Here is a 12999-nt window from a genome sequence, read left to right as displayed (position 1 = left end):
CACGGCTTGTGTATTTAGTTCCTGGGTTATTATCAGAATACTGTGCCTTCTGGTCCTCAATATATTACAATATATATATATATATATATATATATATATATATATATATATATATATATATATATATATATATATATATATATATAATTCATTATATTTATAAGACGCAAACTAATCAGTTTTTATTTTCACTTTTTATTTCATGTCATGTCATGCATTTATTTCATTTTTTCTTGTCATCAGTCCTTAAAAAATAATAAAACAGTATGAAGGTTGTGATGTCCCTGCTTACAAATTCAGCTCAAGGCCAGCTAGTCTTCCAGAAAAAAAACATACTGGAACGCTAGTTTGTTAACTAGCTGTCTACCAGTTTAAGATATGTTTTTTTCTGGAAGAACAGCTTGGTCTTGAGCTGGAGCAGGGGACACTGATGTCAAAGGTTACACATTTTCTAGTTAAGGCCTGAAGTGGCAGAACAAGAAAAATGCCACAAACAGAGTCGCTTGAGGCATGCTAAAGCACATTTGCACAAGCTAGCTTCATTTTAAAATATGGTGCTGTGGACTGATGAAACTAAAATTAATTTATTTAGAGGGTGGTATGCATAACGGTAAAAGAACACAGCATTCCAAGACAAACACTTGCTACCCACAGTGCAGTAAAATTTGGTGGTAGTTTCATCTGAGGGGCTGTGTGGTCAGTGCAGGTACTGGGAATCTTGTTAAAGTTGAGGGTCACGTGGATTCCAATATTAGCAGATTCTTGAGAACAATGTTTGAGAATCAGTGATAAATTTAAAATAGCACAAGGGCAGGATACTTGACAATGACTCCAAACAATGTTCAAAATCTACTATGGCATTTATGCAGAGGAACAACTACAATGTTCTGAAATGGCCATCTCAGTCCCTAGACCTGAATATTATTGAAAATCTATGATTTAAAGTGGGCTGATCATGCCCAGAAACTATCAAACCTGACTGAACTTGGAGATTTGTAAAGAAGAATGATCCAAAATACCTTCAACCAGAAGTTTCTGATTGAAGACTACAGGAAGCATTTAGAGGCTGTTATTTCTGCAAAAGGAGAATCTACAAAATATTGATATTATTTTTCTGTTTTCTGTTTATGGACCGGGCTAATTTTGTTTTAATAATTATTGCACACTTTCTGTACATTCTATAAACTTCACTTCTCAAATATCAATGTTTTCTCTGCTATACAATATATTTAACTGAAATTGCTGATCTGAACAACCAAATTTTTTTAAAGGAAAGTCATGACATTTATCAGGGGTGCCTATTTTTTTTCATGCCACTGTATTTGTAAATTCCAGGTATGTGTGGGTGGGGTTCATGATGGAGGAGAAAGGTTATGTGTGGGTGAGGTTTGAAATGGGGAAGGGGGTGTTTGTCGGTGGGGTTTGTTTTGGTGCGATTGGCGGTGGAGAATGAGTATGTTTTGGTGGGATTGGGGATTAAGAATGAGTGTTTGTGGGTGAGGTTGGCGATGGAGAAGGGATATGTGTGGGTGGGGTTGGCGATGGAAAATGGGTATGTGTTGGAGAGGTTCATGATGGATGAAAAACGTTATGTGTGGGTGAGGTTTGAGATGAGGAAGAAGGTGTGTGTTGGTGGGGCTGGTGTTGGAGAAGGGTTATGTAAGGCTGGCGATAGAGAAGGGGTATGTGTGGATGGGGTTGGTGATGAGGAATGGGAATGTGTGGGTGCAGTTGGTGATAGAGGAGGGGTATGTTTAGGTGGGATTGGTGTGTGTGTGGGTGGGTGGGATTGGCAAAGGAGCAGAGGTATGTGTGAGTGGGGTTGGCGATGGAGATATGGTATGTGTGGGTGGGATTGGTGATGGAGAATAGGCATTTGTGGGTGATTTTGGTAATGAAGGAGAAGGTTGATGTGTTGGTATGACTGATGATGGGGAAGGGGTATGTTTGTGTTTGGGGTTGGTAATGAAGTAGGGGTGTGTGTTGGTAGGGTTGGTGATGGAGAGGGGTATGTACAGGTTGGGTTGGTGATGGAGGAGGGGTATGTGTTTATAGGTATTTGTGAGTAGGGTTGGTGATGAAGAAGGGGTATGTGTGAGTGAGGTTGGTGATAGAAAAGGGGTATGGGTGGGTGGGGTTGGTAATGGAGAAGCGGTATGTGTTGGTGGGGTTAGTGATGGAGGAGAAAGGTTATGTGTGGGTTGGTGATAGAGAAGGGGTATATACATTATGTCTGAAGAATTTCAGATGAGAAAAGTTATTCATATTGTCAATAAAAGTCACTGAAAGAGATTGCAAAGTAATTTCTAAGGCTTTAGGACTCCAGCAGACCACAGGGAGAGCTATTATTCACAGACCATTCATGCTCAAATCCCTCCAGAGGTGGCTGAATTAAAACAATTTGTTGTTTGGATAGATTTTTCCCATAGTAAATAATGTTTTATTTTGCTTTATCTATTTACTCGGGTTATCTTTGTCTGATACTAAAATGTGTTTGCTTATCCGAATAATGGGTGTTATGATTGATGACCAGCTCTCCTTCACAGACCATGTGGCCTCAGTTTCTTGATCCTACTGCTTTGCGCTGTATAACATCAGAAAAATTCAACCATTTCTAACGCAACAGGCCACCCAACTCCTGGTACAAGCAGTGGTCATCTCACGTCTTGACTACTGCAATGCCATTTTACAGGCCTCCTGGCCTGTTATAAAACCACTTTAGATGATCCAGAACGCAGCAGCACGTCTGGTCTTCAACCAGCCAAAACAGGCACATGTCACTCCACTGCTCATAGAGCTTCACTGGCTATATATATATATATCTATAAACTACATAATACTATACATTTATAAACTAAATAATACTTTATTCTAATTTATTATCTTTTTTCCAACTTCATTTCAAACGCCCTTTTATTTGTTTATCTTCAGTTCCACCCGTTCACATTTAAACCATTTAAGTAACTGCACAGTTAATTAACCTGGACTTAATTAATTTGGTATTTTGTGGTCTGAAGCAAAACTAGAATCAAAATCTCTGGCTTATTTCTCAGCTCTGACTTTGGTTGTGGAGGGTAGAATCTCAAATGGGAAACAGGAAAAACTTTGTAGGGTAGACTGTCCCATTTCAGTACTGCCATCGCAGCCTACCCATCCTTCAAAGGACACACCTTCGTAGACCGCGTCCTTCGAAGGATGCAGCCCCTGAATTGGGACACACTAATAGACATCATATACAGGTCCTTTTTTAAAAAATTAGCATATTGTGATAAAATTCATTATTTTCTGTAATGTACTGATAAACCTTAGACTTTCATATATTTTAGATTAATTACAAACAACTGAAGTAGTTCAAGCCTTATATTGTTTTAATGTTGATGATTTTGGCAAAAAAGTAAAGAAAAAACTAAAATCCCTATCTAAAAAAATGTGCATATTTCATCCGACCAATAAAAGAAAAGTGTTTTTACAGAATTGACTGCTTCAATGCGGCGTGGCATGGAGGCAATCAGCCTGTGGCACTGCTGAGGTGTTATGTCGGGTCTTGCGTCTCTCAACTTTCTCTTCACAATATCCCACAGATTCTCTATGGGGTTTAGGTCAGGAGAGTTGGCAGGCCAATTGAGCACAGTAATACCATGGTCAGTAAACCAATTACCAGTGGTTTTGGCACTGTGAGCAGGTGCCAGGTCGTGCTGAAAAATTAAATCTTCATCTCCATAAAGCTTTTTAGCAGATGGAATCATGAAGTGCTCTAAAATCTCCTGATAGCTAGCTGCATTAACCCTGCCCTTGATAAAACACAGTGGACCAACACCAGCAGCTGACATGGCACCCCAGACCATCACTGACTGTGGGTACTTGACACTGGACTTCAGGCATTTTGGCATTTCCTTCTCCCCAGTCTTCCTCCAGACTCTGGAACCTTGATTTCCGAATGACATGCAATGCAAATTGAGCAACAGTCCAGTGCTGCTTCTCTGTAGCCCAGGTCAGGCGCTTCTGCCGCTGTTTCTGGGTCAAAAGTGGCTTGACCTGGGGAATGCGGCACCTGTAGCCCATTTCCTGCACATGCCTGTGCACGGTGGCTCTGGATGTTTCTACTCCAGACTCAGTAGACTGCTTCCGCAGGTCCCCCAAGGTCTGGAATCGGCCCTTCTCCACAGTGACGTGCAGACGCTATGGCTCAATGTGCTAGGGCAACTGCCATTTTGCCGTCCTTGGCTGATATTGCCCTTCCGAGGTGGGATGGGGAGTGCCCTTTCTTCAGGTTAAAGCAACTGCTCTTCAAGATGTGCATGTCTTCTCCACAATCTTCCTCAGGGTCCGGTCACCTCTTCTCGTTGTGCAGCGTTTTCTGCCACACTTTTTCTTCTCACAGACTTCCCACTGAGGTGCCTTGATACAGCACTCAGCCTCAGGAATCTTTTGCAGGTGTTTAGAGTTAATTTGTTGATTCAGATGATAAGGTTAATAACTTGTTTAGAGAACCTTTTCATGATATGCTAATTTTGTGAGATAGGAATTTTGGGTTTTCATGAGCTGTATGCCTAAATCATCAGTATTAAAACAATAAAAGACCTGAAATATTTCAGTTGGTTTGCAATTAATCTAAATATATGAAAGTTTATTTTTTATCATTCATTTCATTATGGAAAAGAGTGAATTTTATCACAATATGCTATTTTTTTAGAAGGACCTGTACATATATAAGATATCTATGGAGTGAACTGTTGTGTTCTTGCTGTTCGGCCTAATTATGCAAGTGGTGACACAACACATATATAACATACAGCATAGTCAGAGCCACAGCCACACTCTTCAACACAGTAAAATAGAAGTCCAATGTGTTATTAAATGAATCTCTTCTCTCCAAGGTCTGGAGACTTATTTTGATATTGTGTGATTCCTCTCAAAGCACCAATATTTCATGATAAGTGAATCTAAGTATACAGTATACTAGTATCTCAAAATATTGAGATAGTATCTCAAAATAATGACTTAGTGTCTCAAAATATTGACTTAGTATATCAAAATATTGACTTAGTATCTCAAAATATTGAGATAGTATCTCAAAATAATGAATTAGTATGTCAAAATATTGAGATAGCAGTTTACTTAATAATAATTAAAAAAATGCTATTTTTTTAGGTGGCAGGAGCTGGCTTCCATACCTTTGAGTAGCTAAGAGAGAGAGAGAGAGGAAACAGAGAGAAAGAGAATTAGGTAGTGATCAGCAAAACACTTACTTAGAGAGAGAGAGAGAGAGAGAGAGAGAGAGAGAGTAAGAGGGGAAGCCAGGGAGCTCCCCCTGCCCCCTCCAAGAAGGGAAGGCGACAGAAAGCAGGACGAAGCGAGAATTACAGAGTGAGAGAGAGTCAGACTGTTGAACAGAACACATCACAGAGTGAGGGAAAAGCGAAACAGAGAAAGAAACAAAGAGCTGGTCCGATTTAGAGAGGAAAAGAAAAAGCGTGGGGGTTGAGACAGACAGAACGAGAGAGCGAGAGAGAGAGAGAGAGAGAGAGAGCGTGCGACTGAGGGGAGAAAGAAAAACATTACTCCTGTGCGGGTTCTGAAATTCAGATCTGGATTTTTTGCTGAAAATCACAGAAGAACCAAAGCTGCGCTCTGACAGGCGACCCGCGTTATCTGCCAACATGAGGAGAGAGACGACACCCAGACACCATAGGTACTGAACCTCACTTGCTCATTTATACTCAATCATTCACCTAAACATTCACTCTTCCACCCCACACTATCTTACATACTCAATCACCTCCATTCACTACTTCACCTCCATACTACTTTATTCATTATCACATTATTTTATATCCAAGTCACCCATTCACCAATGACTTCTTTTTACACTTATTTAAAGCTATACTCACCAATTCACCCCTATACTCATTTCTTTAACACCAGTTTGCTTCTACTCTCAATAATTTATACATTCACTTCTATTTTTCACCTATTCACTCCAATACTAAACAATTGATAATAATTTATTTACACGAGGCTGTACAATTATTTATACTTATTCACATGTTCACATCTACACTCCATTTACCTTCATGTTATTTCTGTACAACAATAATATTGTCAGACAGCATAATTACTCTCAGTTAGTCTCAATTATTCACCTCTATCCTCACTATACTCTTTTTCCTGTAAAAGATATATAAATACAGAAAAGACCACCAAAATGTTTCCTGATGATTTTCAGGACTAATCAAACACGATACTTGATGCTTTGGGGTAAAACTGTAATTAGTTTGTGCGTGTGCGTGTGAGAGAGAGAGACTCCAGTCTGCCATTTATAAACGAAACCAACCCTTCTAATAAGCAGAAACTAATACATGTTTTATTAATTTTTATTTAATATGCTAACCTTTATTAACCTTTTTTTAATGTGATCAACATTTACTAACATGCATAAGCCATGATTAATGTTTATTAATCTAAATCATTATCTGTTTTGTGTTTCAGCTTTCAAACAGAAGAGGATCTAATAGCTAAAACCATCAAGTCAGTTTAGAGAGAGTGTCAGATTGTACTGGCTAGAGACTGACTGAAGTTAACGTAGTGAGATAGAAGGAGGCAGACAGAAGAAGAGAGAGAGAAGGAGCAAGAGAGAGAAAAAGTGGGGTAGAGTGCAGTTAGTGAGTAAGACAGTTAAAGTACAGAGAGAGAGAGAGGGTGGGGGTGTTTAGCCCTCTCTCTCTCGCCCTGTGTGTACGGCAGGCTGGCTGGAACGGTCATGGCCTTCACCTTTGCGGCCTTCTGCTATATGCTAACGCTAGTGCTGTGTGCCGCACTTATCTTCTTCGTCATCTGGCAGGTCAGCAACACACACAGACACACACAGTTTTTTGTTTATTTACAGTAAAGAGAGACAGAGACAGAGAGAGACAAACATTCAAAGTGGTTTGTATTAGTGCGTATTTATGAGCAGATAAAGCTAGGGCTGATCTTGTTTAGAGACACTGATTTAAAGGATGCATTGTTTGTGTACTAATAAATAAATTATTGCATTTCCAGACTTAGTCTACGGCACACACATACACACACATTGAGAACAGTTATAATATGTTTAAGCTTTTAAAAGAGTCATTATGAAACTTAATTTAACCGTCAGTGTTTAAGTGTGTGTTTGTGCTTGTGCTTGCGCATGTTTGTAGATGTGCGTTATTAAGAATGCCTATCAAACTGGAATTTTGTTCCCATCCCCCTCGATCCTGTAGTAACCATGGTGCCCGCTTAGGGGCTCATCCAGTCGTCATGGAAACTGCATCTGTTTACAGCAGAGGATGGACAGAAAGAAAGAAAATAGGGTGAAACTGATCTATTTTGGGGGGGGGGGTGTAAAAAAGGGAGTGGGGAAAACTGAAGAAAAGGCAAAGGTTCTCTTTCTGCAGAAAAGCTACAAGTAGAGAACCAGTGGAGAACATTATCACTGTATTCTGAACTGCTTTTCTCAGTCTCTCTGTGTTTCTGCTGCTCTAGATCATTGCCTTCGACGAGCTTCGTACAGACTTCAAAAACCCCATCGATCAGAGCAACCCCACCAGAGCGGTACGACACCACACACAGCCCAGTTTGTAATGATGTAGGGGAATTGTGTTTGCATTATAATTGAATACACAATTCTCCTACACCTTTACTCTCTGCAACAAGTTTAACCCTTGTTGTAGCGAGCAGGTGTTCTGTAACCATTTAAATAGATGTACTATAACAATGGAGTGTACAAGTGTAGAGTAACCATGCAGACAAGTGCAGCCCACTGTTCCAGATACAGCACTATAGTTTTACAGAGCAGTGCTGTTGTCTATGTTTCCTTCAGAGGGAGAGAATTTTGAACATCGAGAGGATCTGTAACTTGCTGAGAAGGGTAAGTACAATGCCATTATATCTCCTTTATCATCATTAGCACCACCATAACTATTATTAGCACTATTACCACCATCATATCATCATCACTGTTACATTACCATTCTTTACCAACAATGTCATAATCATCACCACTCGTATATTTATGATTACTCATTATCATAATTACTGTAATCAGCATCCTCACCACCTTCATTGTCATCTCCATCGCCATCATAACATCATTATGATCTTCTCTATCATTTCGCTTACTATCACGATCAAGGGGTTGAACAAAAATATCAAAAAAGCTAAAAAGCTGTCAGAGACAGATTACCGCAAAAACAATTTTATCGGCTGATAAACTCAAAAAGTCCTTGATGTCCACAGAGGACAATAGTGGTGAATGATTACAAATTTTTTCCACTGTGAAAAAAACCCATGCAACATTCACCCAAGTGAAGAAGACTCTTCAGGAAGTATGTATATCAGTATATATATCATATCTAAGTAAAGAGAATATTTCATGAGAGCAAATACACCACAAGGTTAAAATCATTAATAGAAATATCAGTTTACACTTTGCCAAAAAATAAAAACCATCTAAACCTAAATCTGGAACAGCATTCTTTAGACAGGTAAAACCGAAATGAACCTGTACTGGAATGATGGGAAGAAGAAAGAATGGAGAAGGCTTGGAAAGGCTTGAGACAAAGCTAACCACATTCTCTGTAAAATGTGTGATGGCATGACTTCCAATGGCACTGGGTCACTAAAGTTTATTGAAGATGTGACAGAAGCAGAAGAATAGATTCTGAAGTGTACAGGGATTTACTTTCTGCTCAGATTGAACCAAATGCAGCCAGGTTGATTGGACAGTGCTTCACAGGACAGATGAACAATGACCCAAAACAAACCCAGTTTTTTATTATGAAAACAGAAGTGAAATATTTTGCAGTACCTGAGTCAATTACCAGATCTCAACACGATCGAGCAGCACCATTACTGTCCTATCATCACTGTCACCACCATCATATATTTTGCCATCATAATCATCATTCTTACCTTCATTAATGCTATCTATGCAATCATAAAAGTTCAGCTGCAGCAGCATGTTCTGCATCTGTCTCTCTCATCTCATACTGTCACATGTGTGTGTGTGTGTGTTCACAGTTCCTGTACAAATATGCATAATGCTCTCTAGTACACTGTGGAGTGCGTCAGTCTGCAGGATGTAAAAGATAGAGTAGCTGTACAGATGGACACACAGTTCATTTATAGCTTCTATTTCCTACGCTTTAGACTGTCTGTGTCTGTGATTGGTGTATCTTTCTTCAGCATTAGATTGTGTTCTAGCCAGTTTTGTTCATTTGTCTTAATTTGGTTTGATCTGTCCACTGCCCACTTCTCTGTTGGTAAGCGTTCTGGTGTATAACCATTCCAGTCCTAGTGTACAATGAGTGGGTGAAAGACAACTATAACTTCCCATTCGCTTTGCTGCATACTGTATTTGTGCATCGCCTAAGTGTGTGTGTGTGTGTGTGATTTACATGATAAAAGAAAATGTGTGACTAAAATGTGTATTTGGGTTTTCCAGCTGGTGGTTCCAGAATATTCCATACATGGTCTGTTCTGCCTCATGTTCATGTGTGCGGGTGAGTGGGTCACCCTGGGCCTCAACATCCCACTGCTCTTCTATCACCTGTGGAGGTAAAACCCACAAACAATGCTGTACACAATAAAACACTGTTATACATAGCTATACATCACTGTCCACTACACCTACTGTATCACACAAGAGTGCACTCTAAACGAGACTGACATACACTACTGCACATTATAGCACACTACTGTACACTAGGTTTGTAGCGCTACATGTATTCTTTGCTAACTGTCCAGGCACAGGGGTAATGGTTTGCTTTGGAAACATTAGTTGTACACCGTTTCTAATGGCAACTTGCAACTCTCTTCGCCTGCCATGCCTAGTGTAGCTCTTAGTGCTTGGCTCGTTCGTTCGGCAAATTGAAACATAGCTTGTTGAGTGCAAACAAAAAGAACCCAGGACCTGGATCATCTGTCTCCTTTTACCAGAGTAGTGTGTCTGCGCTGTGGGTAACTCATTTTCAACAGCATTATCTAGATGTGCCAATAAATTTAGAAAGTGCATATTATTTTTACAATATTCATTTCAAAACATGTTTTATTTGTACACCAGTTATTTATGTTATATTGACTTTTATATGTACCTTGGACTAAAATATGTATTAATTATTTCAAAATACCAGTGGTGTTTCTCAGTTTGGAGCAACTTTGATCTTTCATAACCACAAAAAATACAACATATGACAATGTTTGTGGTACACTGTTATAATGTAGTTACTAATTTTGCTCTTTTCATTCATTTGCAAAGAATTTGGCTTAAGCTTTGTTTAAATATAGCCTATATTTAACAAATTTTAATAATATCCTCAAAATATGACCTATGTGAGAGGGATGTTTCCAGTTTTATTTCACTGCTTATTGAAGCATAGGTGTTATTAACTGCCTTAGGAGGGCTTTTATTACAGTGCATGAATTATTACAGTGTGTAAGTTGCACAACTCTCTGATCAAAAAAAATGAACAAAAGAAAACTCAGCCTATTTGTTTTTTTCCACCCATCATACTAAAATTGTACAGAACCTGTCTTTTTCACAGGATTTTTGTTTTATTTTAACTTATTTTAAGTTTTTCATGGTGGAGGCTGCTTGTGTTGTCATGTGTGGCGTGTACATGGAAAATATTGGTGGCATCTGTGGCCCTGCTGCCCCATTTCAGAAAAACTAGAGAAACCAGATGTTAAAAACCAAATGATTAGTGATTAGTGATTCCACTGGTATTCACTACAGCCTTAACTTCAGATTTCCCACCTGTTTGTGATACTGCAGGTTTTTCCACCGTCCAGCGGACGGATCAGAAGTCATGTATGATCCCGTCAGTGTGATGAATGCAGACATCCTGAATTACTGCCAGAAGGAGTCTTGGTGCAAACTGGGTTTCTACCTGCTCTCCTTCTTTTACTACCTGTACAGGTAAACCTCCCCTCGGCTCCCTTACACATCTCCTTAAGTGTTAATTTACTAATGCCCAGAAGGACAATTAAACATCACTCTATTACAAGGAACGCAGTCTTGCAACTGACAATGCTACACCAAGCCACAACTGAAAAACTACAGCATAGACTGCAGTGAAAGGGCAGATTATCTTGAACACATCCCCAGAACCACCAAAGCATACAGCCTATTAATATGCTATTTGGCTAATTTGGCTATTTCAGACAATAAGGGTGAGAGAGCTTAATTACAAGTAAGCTAAGTATGTTTAGTTACTAAGGGTTCATAAATAGCACAGCAAGTGACTTAGTGCTAACTTGCTGTTTTAAAACCACATAATGAAAACCCAAAGAGGGTTGTTTTCACTGGTTCTGCTGTTACTGACATATCTCCCTGTGTCTTTCTCGTTTCTCTCTCTCTCTCAGTATGGTGTATGCGCTGGTCAGTTTCTAATGAGGAATGGACAGAAGAAATGAAGAAAGAGAAGAAATGGACCATGCAACAAACCCTGCCTCATCTCCTCCATCCTCCTATTCTCCAGATCAGAGAGTTTCACCATCTTTCAAACAGAAATGGGCACCAGAGAAACCAAAACACACCCATCGACACATACGCAGGGAGAAAAAGAGGATGAAAGAGAGAGGGAAATGAAAAACAAGAGGGAGAGCGAGGCAGGCTCAGGAAACGTTGATGTTCTGTAACAGAGATTTTCTTTCTAAAGGGCTGCTGAACATTTCTGCTGCGCAGAGCAACTCGAAGGGTCTTCAACCGCAATGAGATTTAAAACGTAACTTCAGAATTTGATTGTCTTTGTTTCTCTTTATTAATCTAAACTACAGGTTTTATGTTCTGAAGTCTTTTCTGAAAAAAACTAATTCTAGAAGACCTTTGTGGATAAAACAAACTTGTCTAGTTACAGTGTTAGAGGAGCATTTAAGTATTTTTGTGATAGATTACTTTAAAGCTGCCTGATCTGTAGGAGTTGATTATAAAGCGATTTATTCTCTTTAGCTCAGTTGTTTTTAAATTTTATAGAATAAACTAGTGTCCACCAGATAAACTACTAGTACTGCACAAACTCCTGACTCCTGTACACCCTCCACCATGTTTACAGTGAAACTCAAAGCAAACGAACCAATGAAATAAGATCATCCAGGCCGGAGAAACTGTTGGAGTGACTTTTCAGAAGAGGGGTAATCAGAAACACTGTGGGAAACTGAAACAGATGGGTAGGCAGTCAGCAGTGGTCAGTTGTTCTGGTTTTGGATGCTCTGCCTTACACTCATTAAATACCATTACACTACCAGAGTTCCAATATGTTTTACTCTAATAACCCTGATAACCCCCAATAACACCTCAGTTCTGCCTTTAGAGTTTGGTTGAACAGACCAAATCTCTGCTGACATACAGTCATAAGAAAAAGTTTGGGCACCCCTATTAATCTTAATCATTTTTAGTTCTAAATATTTGGATGTTTGCAACAGCCATTTCAGTTTGATATATCTAATAACTGATGGACACACTAATATTTCAGTATTGAAATGAGGTTTATTGTACAGAAAATGTGCAATATGCATTAAACCAAAATTTGACCGGTGTAAAAGTATGGGCACCCTTATCCTAACTCCTTTTTACTGACTTACTGAAGCACAAAATTGGTTTGGTAACCTCATTGAGCTTTGAACTTCATAGCCAGGTGTATCCAATCATGAGAAAAGGTATTTAAGGTGGCCAATTGCAAGTTGTTCTCCTATTTGAATCTCCTCTGAAGAGTGGCATCATGGGCTCATCAAAACAACCCGCAAATGACCTAAAAACAAAGATTGTTCAACATAGTTGTTCAGGGGAAGGATACAAAAAGTTGTCTCAGAGATTTAACCTGTCAGTTTCCACTGTGAGGAACATAGTAAGGAAATGGAAGACCACAGGGACAGTTCTTGTTAAGCCCAGAAGTGGCAGGCCGAGAAAAATATCAGAAAGGCAGAGAAGAAGAATGGTGAGAACAGTCAAGGACAATCCACAGACCACCTCCAAAGAGC

At 39.3% G+C, this 12999-nt stretch overlaps 1 protein-coding gene across 1 annotated transcript; it reads left to right on the top strand.

The window, feature by feature from the left end:
* The first annotated feature begins 5259 nt into the window (after positions 1-5259).
* cnih2 (cornichon family AMPA receptor auxiliary protein 2) lies at positions 5260-12263 on the top strand. The gene is made up of 7 exons (XM_007241259.4): positions 5260-5692; positions 6490-6841; positions 7507-7575; positions 7844-7891; positions 9467-9579; positions 10796-10939; positions 11386-12263. The coding sequence occupies exons 2-7, from the start codon at positions 6761-6763 to the stop codon at positions 11411-11413; spliced, it is 483 nt and encodes a 160-aa protein (XP_007241321.1). The 5' UTR covers positions 5260-5692; positions 6490-6760; the 3' UTR covers positions 11414-12263.
* Positions 12264-12999: the final 736 nt, after the last annotated feature.

Source organism: Astyanax mexicanus, chromosome 20 (genome assembly GCF_023375975.1).
Source record: "Astyanax mexicanus isolate ESR-SI-001 chromosome 20, AstMex3_surface, whole genome shotgun sequence".
Taxonomy (NCBI): domain Eukaryota; kingdom Metazoa; phylum Chordata; class Actinopteri; order Characiformes; family Acestrorhamphidae; genus Astyanax; species Astyanax mexicanus.
Note: the sequence above shows the minus strand (reverse complement) of the source record. Positions and strands in the feature narration are given on the sequence as shown.